This window comes from Austrofundulus limnaeus, unplaced genomic scaffold, assembly GCF_001266775.1.
Source record: "Austrofundulus limnaeus strain Quisiro unplaced genomic scaffold, Austrofundulus_limnaeus-1.0 Scaffold89, whole genome shotgun sequence".
Classification (NCBI taxonomy): Eukaryota; Metazoa; Chordata; class Actinopteri; order Cyprinodontiformes; family Rivulidae; genus Austrofundulus; species Austrofundulus limnaeus.
The window spans coordinates 1,270,143-1,280,354 of NW_013952491.1; the positions used below are offsets into that span (position 1 = coordinate 1,270,143).

Genomic DNA, 10,212 nt, shown 5'->3' on the forward strand with positions numbered 1-10,212 from the left:
ATATAGACCAATAAATAAATAAATAAATACGCTTAAAATGCACTAATTAAATGAAAAAAAAAAACAGAACTTTACCTCATGTTTTATAATTTAATTGACTTTCATGTTTATTTTTCCAGCTTAGTTCCAATAAATTATATATTTTAGAACATAATTAACGTTTTAACTTTTTAAAAAATATATGTATTTTATTTTTCCTTTTACTTGTACATGTATCTGTTTCTTAAATGATTAAATTTAATTATTTTTAAATCAGGGCAGCTGCAGCACACGGATCCTGCTACTTCCTGTCTATTGACCAATAGGAGAGGAGCTGACCTAAGAAGCTCCGCCCACCTTATTTACATTATGAGGCAGAAATGCATAAGGAAATGAAAAACAACACATGAAAATAAAAAAAGACTTGTGGGACAAATTATAAAAATAATTTAATATATTTATTTCTCCATAGTCAACAGTGCTGCAACGATACAGAAAATTCATAATTCAGTTCGATACTTTAGTCTCACAGTTTGATACTTTTTCGGTACCAAAAAAAGAAATGTCCATGCCCATTTGAACTTGTAATTTATTGAAATTCATTATGAACATTTGTTTAAACACAAAAGTCCAGTTTTTAAATGAAATGATGCTGAAACAGCAAGTTTCTCAGTGGATCTGTGCTCGACTGCAGCCTAGGTGGAGTAGTCGAACACAGATCCACTGATCCTTCAACACAGCGCAAGTACAGAAACACACAAACCTGCAGGTTCCTACGCTTCATGTTGGGAATAAAAAGCGTTAAAAGAAAAGAGAGCTGAGTTAGTGGAAGCATGTTTAGTTCTTGGGTTGAACCCAGACGCTCATCACCTCCCAGGCCCCGCCCACTCCTCTCATGATCTAATGTTGAGGCGGCAGGTTGATGGTGATGATGACACATCATCTGCTCTCCGTTCTGATGAAGGCCTTTCTCACCAGGCAGGGGGCTCGCCGGGGATCCATCTGTCGCCTACCCTCCTCGTTACCACAAATTACTATAAACATTTAGATTTTATTAACGATCAGGAGAAAAGAACCGTGTTGAAACACAAAGACATTCATTTCCTGTGAGTCTTTACTAATATCTGTTGTTTTTGATGATTCAGAGGCAAAACAAGAGAATTACGGCTCGTCTGACTCACTTCAACTTGAAGCTTTTAACTAGAAAACACTAATTTAAGTTAAAACGTGCTCCTTAAAGAGAGCTTCTGTCAATAATGCTTTTCTTGAACCTGAATATATAAAATCAGGTGACCTGCTTTTGTTTGCTTTTTGTGTCTCTATTATAATTTTTTTTGATCTTGTATATTGTGATCTTGTGTTGTGTTGTTTTCCTGCCTCAGGACTACAGATGTAAATTAGCAACTATGCTATAATCTGGCTCATTTACAGTCTATACACAAGTATAAGATTGTTCATTAATGTGCACTGTCCTGATTAAATACATAAATAAATAAATAAATAAATAAATAAATAAATAAAATATAATAAATAAAAACGTGACCTGATACAGCTTCCTTAAAGCAGAATAACTTTGTTTTAACATTTTAAAACCTGTCTGGTCGAGCATCAGGTGAATGTTTTACTGGTTTGATCCATCAGATGAAGCTGCAGCTGATTTACAGAAAACAAAGTAATAAACAACAACTGGACGTTTATCAGGTGTTTATCAGATGTTTATCAGGTGTTTATCAGGTGTTTATCAGGTGTTATCAGATGTTTATCGGGTGTTCTCGGGTGTTTATCAGGTGTTTATCAGGTGTTTATCAGGTGTTATCAGATGTTTATCGGGTGTTCTTGGGTGTTTATCAGGTGTTTATCAGGTGTTTATCAGGTTTTTATCAGGTGTATTTCAGGTGTTTATCAGATGTTTATCAGGTGTATATCAGGTGTTTATCAGATGTTTATCAGGTGTATATCAGGTGTTTATCAGATGTTTATCAGGTGTATATCAGGTGTAATATCAAATGTTTATCAGGTGTTTATCAGGTGTTTATCAGGTTTTTATCAGGTGTTTATCAGGTGTTTATCAGATTTTATCAGATGTTTATCGGGTGTTTATCGGGTGTTTATCAGGTTATCGGGTGTTTATCAGATGTTTATCAGGTGTTTATCAAATGTTTATCAGATGTTTATCAGGTGTTTATCAGGTGTTTATCAGGTGTTTATCAGGTGTTATCGGGTGTTTATCAGGTGTTTTTCAGGTGTTTTTCAGGTGTTTATCAGGTGTTTATCAGGTGTTTATCAGGTGTTTATCAGGTGTTATCGGGTGTTTATCAGATGTTTATTTTATCAGATGTTTATCGGGTGTTTATCAGGTGTTTATCACATGTTTATCAGATGTTTATCAGGTGTTTTTCAGGTGTTTATCAGGTGTTTATCAGGTGTTATCGGGTGTTTATCAGGTGTTTATCAGGTGTTTATCAGGTGTTTATCAGATGTTTATTTTATCAGATGTTTATCGGGTGTTTATCAGGTGTTTATCACATGTTTATCAGATGTTTATCAGGTGTTGTTTATCAAGTGTTTATCAGGTATTTTATCAGGTTTTTATCAGGTTCCTGACGGGAACCAGGCTCAGACTCGCAGCTGGATGAGATAAAACCAAAGAAACTCAGATCATTGACTCTGACGACTAAAATGACCTAATTATCTGATCCAGATGAAAACCCAGAAATGGAGAGCAGAGCTGTCGGTTCTGAGCCCGTTAGAGGGTCCGCTTCCCTATCGTCCTGTTGCCATGATGACCGTTCATACAGAGTCCCGAAAAACAACCATTAAACAACAGGAAGGGTTCAGAACTGTTAGAGTCCAGAGCCCGGTCTGAGACCAGAAACTTTAGATTCCAGAGTCCAGTCTGAGACCAGTAGCAGGTTTTAGGGTTAGTCGTTGCTGTGAGGACAGTTGTTTGTCCAGACAAAGCTCCATCTGCTGTTTGTCTCTTTTGTCCCCAGAAACCAGGACCACCCGGTCCAGTAAAGGGTCCAGTCTGCATGATGAATGAACTCAGTCCAACAGAACCATTAATCTGATGTTTAACAAACGATGAATTAAATCTGAATTGTTTTGCTCCTCGGTGGTTCAGAGGTAATCAGACCTGATTATAATTATTAATTTTATTTATTTATTTTATGATTTTCTGAACAAAGACCTCGTTTTTCTACCTGGTGATTCAGAAACAAACATCTGATGACAGAAGAGCTCTGAAAAGGTCGAGTGGTCTGCGACCCACACAGACGCCCTCCTAATCTACATAATCTGATTCATTTATTCACTTAACATTTATTTAAACTTGTTTTTATTTGAATCCCAGTTGTGTTGCAAAACTGATTCTAATGGAACTAAAATTTTGTGTCTTTTGCAGATTAGTTGTGTTTCTGTTGCGGTGTCTGCAGAGTTTAGTCCCAGCCCTGTCTGGATATATGTTTGACCCGTAAACTAAATCTGTTTCGGGTCAGAGATGTTAACCAGACGTTTAAAAAGCACTTCCTGTGTGAGCAGAGTGTTTCATTTTGTATTTTACATCTCTGACCTGATTCTGTTTCAACCTACTTTATCAGTTTTTGGAGATTTTCCTCAGGAAATTACCTAAATGTAGGACGTAACCCGCCTCACCTAAACCCAGATATTTTAGAGAAATAGGCTAATTTGCTTTCCAAGTTGAATATAAAGTCAAATTCTGCATAAAATCAGAAGTTCAGCATGCGTTATGTTATTTTAGACTCTGATCTGGATGTTTAAATCAATTTAAAATATCCTTATTTTCTTTCTGTGAGCAGTCAGTGTCTTACCTGCTGTAGAAATCAGTCGGTGGAGAATTTTAAGAGAAATTAGTGCTTGGAGTTGCTCTTGAATGACATCAAATCATTTGATTTGCTGATTAAAGTGACGACATCGGAATTTAGCGCAATAAGCTTAAACATTTTCAGACTGGAAGTTCTGAATTGTCCAAACCATCAACATGTCTGCTAGATCCCTTAAAGTTCCTGTGACATCAAATTTTTGTAACAAATATGAAAGCATGTTTGGAAACATAACATTATTAAAATGTTGCAAAAATTTTTTTACGCTGCTCAGATGAACAGTTGTTGAGATATTTGCACGCGAGGAAACAGGAAGTGATGTCAAAGGGGAATGTCTGAATGTAGCAGAGCTTTGCTACAATAACTAACAGACTGTAGTGAATAATCTGTTTCTTTAGATTATTTTGAATCTCAATCTAAGGTGAAGACAAGTCAAAGTCTAAATATTGTTTCAATGAACAAAACATTTTCTTTAAGAGTTCCCCTTTGATGTCACTTCCTGTTTCACTTTAACTGAGCCAAGTTCCATTAAAAATAGGCCAGTTATGTGACAACATGAGTAAAATCATGAGTTTTATGTCACATTTCTTAAATATAAAGATGTTTTCTTTGACTTTGTATTTGAAACATGTGTGTCACAGGTACTTTAATTAATTTTTGTTTTAAATTTACGTGGTTCTGTCTGAGGCATCTGCTCTTTGGACAAAGGTGATTCTTTATGTAAATAGTTTACCTTGGTTTGCTCCATCTCACCTGTTTCTGCAAGGATTCCTACCAAAAACCATCTCACATGTCTGAATGACTCAAGCAGAGAGGCTCAGGGACTGTCATGACTCTTTACCCTCCAAATTATGGCGCGTATGAGGGTCAAAATTAAGACTATTGCTCAACCAGCAGTTGCTACATCCTTGTCGCAGGAGGGTATATACTGTACAGTATATTCTTAAGCCAGCTATTGATCTGATTAATGATAGGCCGGCACCGGCTAATGAGAAGGAGACTATTCATTTCTGCTAACATCAGAGAGGCTAGCGACTAGCATGGATAAGCTGGTGTTAGCATCGGAGAGGCTAGCGACTAGCATGGATAAGCTGGTGTTAGCATCAAAAAGGCTAGAAACTAGCATGGATACGCTGGTATTAACATTGGAGAGGCTAGCGGCATTAGAATTGGACAGGTTAACAACTAGCTTAGATAAGCTGGTGTTAGCATCGGAGAGGCTAGCAACTAGCATGGATAAGCTAGCATTAGCATTGGAGAGGCTAGCGACTAACATGGATAAGTTGGCATTAGCATTGGAGAGCTAGCTGCATTAGTATTGGAGAGGCTAACAACTAGCTTGGATAAGCTGGCGTTAGCATTGGAGAGGCTAGTGGCCTTAGTTTTAGATAGGCTCGCGACTAGCATAGAAAAGCTGGCATTAGCATTGGAGGTGCTAGCAGCGTTAGTATTAGAGACTAGCGACTAGCATGGACAAGCTATATTACAGCCGTTAGGCAGGATCAGCTGTTTTCTTTTTATTCCCGTTACTTTTGACCCTGTTGATCCTCCAGCTGCAGGAGGTTAATGACGATCACAGCCGAAGTTTTTCAAGTTAAAAATCCTCACGAAGCTGAAATGTTTCAGCTTGTTTTAAGCCCACGTCTCGGTCACTCTGAGAAGTGAAGTGGACACGCTGCAGATTTAGCAGCTCCAGCTTGTCTCTGCCTGCGTCTCATCTCCTTCCCGCTGTGTTACTGTATGTTTCTGTCAGACTGGCTCGTTTCCTTGGCAGTAAAATGATTTTCCTCAGCGGAACCTTTAGGACAGCAGAATAAAGGTCATTTCAGCAAATGGTGGCGGTCTGCAGCGCGTCTGGGCTCGACGGAGGCTGCGTGATGTTGCATCACCTCCTCTCTGCGGGTGACTTGTGTGATTTTAGAGTTACTTCAGTTGTACATTATTTATAGTGGAGGGCTGCAGGAGGGGAATACTGTCTGCAGAGCTCTGAAGATATCCACGGATGTTAACCAAAAGCAGAAACTCCCCTACAGGAGCAGAAAGTGACATTATCCAGGAAGAATCAGGTTTTGTTCAGTGTGTAACAGGATTATTTTATTCTTGTTGAAACGAGGTTAGTGCGCTGTCTGCTTTGTTTGAGCAGCGTGTTGTCAGAGGATCCCTGAGTGGCTCGAACTGGGCTGCAGGAAAAATGGGTCATGGTTGCATTAAACACTGGTTCTCTCAGAGAGGCAGGTCTGAACACACTGTTAGAAAGACCTGGACCCTGTCCACAAGAAACATATATGATACAATAACCTGCCATACAGGGCTAATTATGATAGAACTGTCAGCCGTGTTTCCCTAAATATATGATACAATAACCTGCCATACAGGGTTAATTATGATAGAACTGTCAGCCGTGTTTCCCTAAATATATGATACAATAACCTGCCATACAGAGTTACTATATCAGCCAGCTGTTTTCTTAGATATATGATACAATATCTTGCCATACAGGGTTAATTATGATAGAACTGTCAGCCGTGTTTCCTTAAATATATGATACAATAACCTGCCATACAGGGTTAATATAACAGCCAGCTATGTTTTCTTAGATATATGATACAATAACCTGCCGTACAGGGTTAATTATGATACAACAGCCTGCCATACTTTTGGATTATATGTTGCAACAACCAGCCGCGCTTCCTTAAATATATGATACAAAGACCTGGCTTATTTTTCAATCATGACACAACGGCTTGCCATACGCATTTAATTTTAAGCTGCAACAACCTGCCATAAAAGGTTAATTATATTATGCAACAGCCTGTCATATGTTACAACAGTCGGACATACTTCTTTAATTATACAGTGTGACCTGCCATATGTTAAATTCAACGACATGCCATACAACTTTTATTTTATGATACAACCACTTGCCATATATATAAGAAAATCATGGCTTCAGTACAGCTCCATATATTTACAGGCTTGTCGTGCTGCAGATGCTAGTTTTTCCAATGTATCAGAAGCTTTGGATCCTGTCTGACAAAAACATAATAATACTGCAGAAAATAAAAAAGATCAAATACTTCAGATATGTTTAAAACCAGTCAGAAATGTGAGAAGTTGAAGACAGTTTAACAGAGAATTCACCCTGTTGTCCATAATGTCCCATATCTTATAGTTTAATGTGACATAAAGATGTTGTTCCACTCTGTTGTTGGTTCACAGGAATATTTTAAGAAACAAGAAATAAAAAAGTTGTTTTGTAAAAACAAAATGCTGTAAATGGAAGACTCCCAGAAGTCGCACCTTCTGTTGTAGAAAGGTTGTAGCACAAAAAACTGAGAAAAAAAGTGTTTTTTTTTTTCTTAGTGCACCGCATGAGGACATCTGAGAGCAGATTCCTCTGTGCTTTTTATAACAAGCTGCTCCAACAGGAGCTGGATAAAAGATGAGAGTAAAAAAGAAAAAGACAGAGAGCCACACAGAGCTCCTGAAAGCTTTTTGACTTTTAGAAACGCCACGTGGAGCTGTCTGCTCCGAGCCATGCTCAGAGAGCCACTCTGAAGGCTTCTTAAAACCATAAAAAACAGAAACAGGAGGTGTGCAGCAGGCGGAGTGATGAAGAGATAAATGTTTGATGTTCTTATGAGAGAAGAACACGAGCTTCCCCACGACGGGGAGGAAATGAGAGGGACTCTCCCAGCTCGACCTGCTGCATCCAGACAGCCACACTTAAGGACCGACTGGCTCTGAGGGGATTAATATTTCATGTGTAGCTTTGCATCATGTGGAGAGACGGGCCGACACAGACTGCTGCTGCTGCTGCTGCTGACAAACAGAAAAACACTAAATCTGTTTGAGGAAAACTAAATGATTGTTCAGCACACGGGTTGTGTTGATTCTAACAGATAAAACATGAAGCTTTTTGCTCCTGGGCTCATAGAAACTGACATCATGAACTATATAAAGAGTCCTTCACAATAAATGTCACTTCCTGTTTTGCTGGTTGGTTGCACATCATCATCATCATCATCAGGCCGTCTTCGTGCGTCGATCATCTGAGGAATTTGTTGAAGCTGGTTTCACAATGTTCAGATACTTTTTCTTCTGTATGGTTTCCTTCAGGTGACTCCTCCCACAGTGTTTGTGTTGTTTCAACAGTTCATGATACCAAGTAAAATGTGGCTGGTATCAGCGGTACTGATCCGATACTGATACTTTGTGATAACACACWTAATGTGTCTGGTAAATCTTTAAAAATACACTGCAAAAACTGTCCACCTATAAGTTTTAAAACCTTATATCAGCCAAAAAGTCTTTTTGATCTTGTTTTGAGACTGATTTACTAAACAAGAACTGATTGTGTAAGAATAATAATCTTGTTTTCAGAATGTGTAAGACTATTTGTCTTGTTAGTCTGAAAATTTGACTCAAATTAAGTCAAAAATTTCTGCCAATGGAGTAAGAAAATTTTACTTGGTAAGATTCTTGAAATACTTGATTTGACTCAATTTTTTCTTATTTCGCGTGTGACAAACACGGACTTTAAACGTGAAGTTTTATAACATCCACACTGGCGAGGTGGGTGCGCCCTGCGCGTGTATCCAAAGCGTGACTTTTGCTGTCCTGCTGTTCTTATTGGGGAGGGGTCTGTGGGTCAGGGAGGGGTCTGTGGGTCAGGTAGGGGTCTGTGGGTCAGGGAGGGGTCCGTGGGTCAGGGTTGTCTGAGGAGGAAGCAGATGAATGGAGTTGCGCACGGGAACTTTTATTTAAGATTTAAGTTTTTATTTCAAAGGTCCTCATGGCTCAGCAGCAGCAGCAGAAGAAGCATAAATATTACTGTTAATAAAGCTGATGATAAAGTTGAATAAAAATCTAAGTCTGATTCTGAAGGTAAATTAAATATCTGACAGTGATCATTACACAGTGTGGCTCTAATTCTTCACTTCACCATCTGTGTCACAGTTTCACGTCTCCAAAATGAGCGTACACATGGGTCAGAGCTGTGAGGCACCGCACATTTTCACGTCAAGTTTGGATTTTATAAATCACAACCTTGGCGTAAAAAGTGGCGTACGCAAGTTTCTGGGCTCAAATTGTGCGTACACCAGTTTTATAAATGAGACCCCTGAACTCTAACCGAACCGTGGCCTCGGCCCAGGCTGGAGCTCCTGCAGCTGTCAGGTTTGTGTTTTTAGATCAGCTGTTTCTCTGAATCAAAACTGCCTCCTTCTGTCCTCCATGGTTCTGGTTCTGGTTCTGATTCTGGCATCAGATTGAGCTGAAGCTGCAGCTTCAGGAGGATCCTCTCATAAGAAAACCTGAAACCTGCGGCGCTTCCTGCTCGGGCTGCTTGTCCTTTAATCTGAAACCGGATCACCAGTTTGTGTTCACCAGATTAGGAGTGAGTCGGAGCGAGTCGGAGCGGGTCGGAGTGAGTCGGAGCTGTCGGAGCGAGTCGGATCGAGTCAGAACGAGTCAGAGTGAGTCGGAGTGAGTCGGAGTGAGTCGGAGCGAGTCGGAGCGAGTCGGAGCGGGTCGGAGCGAGTCGGAGCGAGTCGGAGTGGGTCGGAGCGAGTCGGAGCGGGTCGGAGCGAGTCTGAGTGAGTCGGAGCGGGTCAGTGCGGGTCGGAGCGAGTCGGAGCAGGTCGGAGCGGGTCGGAGCGGGTCGGAGCGAGTCGGAGTGAGTCGGAGCGAATCGGATCGAGTCGGAGTGAGTCGGAGCGAATCGGATCGAGTCGGAGTGAGTCGGAGCGAATCGGATCGAGTCGGAGTGAGTCGGAGCGGGTCGGAGTGAGTCGGAGCGGGTCGGAGCGGGTCAGAGCGAATCGGATCGAGTCGGAGTGAGTCGGAGCGAGTCGGAGCGGGTCAGAGCGAATCGGATCGATCCCACTGCAGGTCTGCAGGGGGAGAACTCAGGAAAAGAAAGAGGACTTTTAAAAGCTGCGGCCTGGAGAGTTTTTAGATCAACTTCAACAAAATTAATCTGTTTGTCAGCGGAAAATATGCTTTTTTAAAATAACTGCATAAATAAATAACAAACAGGAAACTTAGAGAAGATTTAATGTAAAGATTGTTTATCTGGAAGTAAACAAACGAACTCGTTCTGAATTTTAAACTTCTGCCTGAGTCAGAAGATGCCTCATCCTGGTTTGATTCCTGAGCACATTTATTTATTTATTTATTTATTTATTTATTTATTTATTTATTTATTTGTTTGTTTTCTGACAGATGATGGGAAGCTGTCTCTGGATGAGTTCCAGGCCTTCTTCTCTGACGGCACGCTGAACGAGGAGGAGCTGGAGAAACTGTTTCACACCATCGACTCTGATAACACCAGGTCAGCTGTGTGTGTGTGTGTGTGTGTGTGTGTGTGTGTGTGTGTGTGTGTGTGTGT

At 40.2% G+C, this 10,212-nt stretch overlaps 1 protein-coding gene across 4 annotated transcripts in view; it reads left to right on the forward strand.

The window, feature by feature from the left end:
- Positions 1-10,212, forward strand: part of necab2 (N-terminal EF-hand calcium binding protein 2) — a 115,070-nt gene that overhangs the window by 30,482 nt on the left and 74,376 nt on the right. For all 4 annotated transcript variants that reach the window (XM_014012193.1, XM_014012192.1, XM_014012196.1 and 1 more), the window contains one exon: positions 10,047-10,155. In XM_014012193.1, coding sequence (XP_013867647.1) covers positions 10,047-10,155 — 109 coding nt within the window. The remainder of the gene's footprint in view (positions 1-10,046; positions 10,156-10,212) is intronic.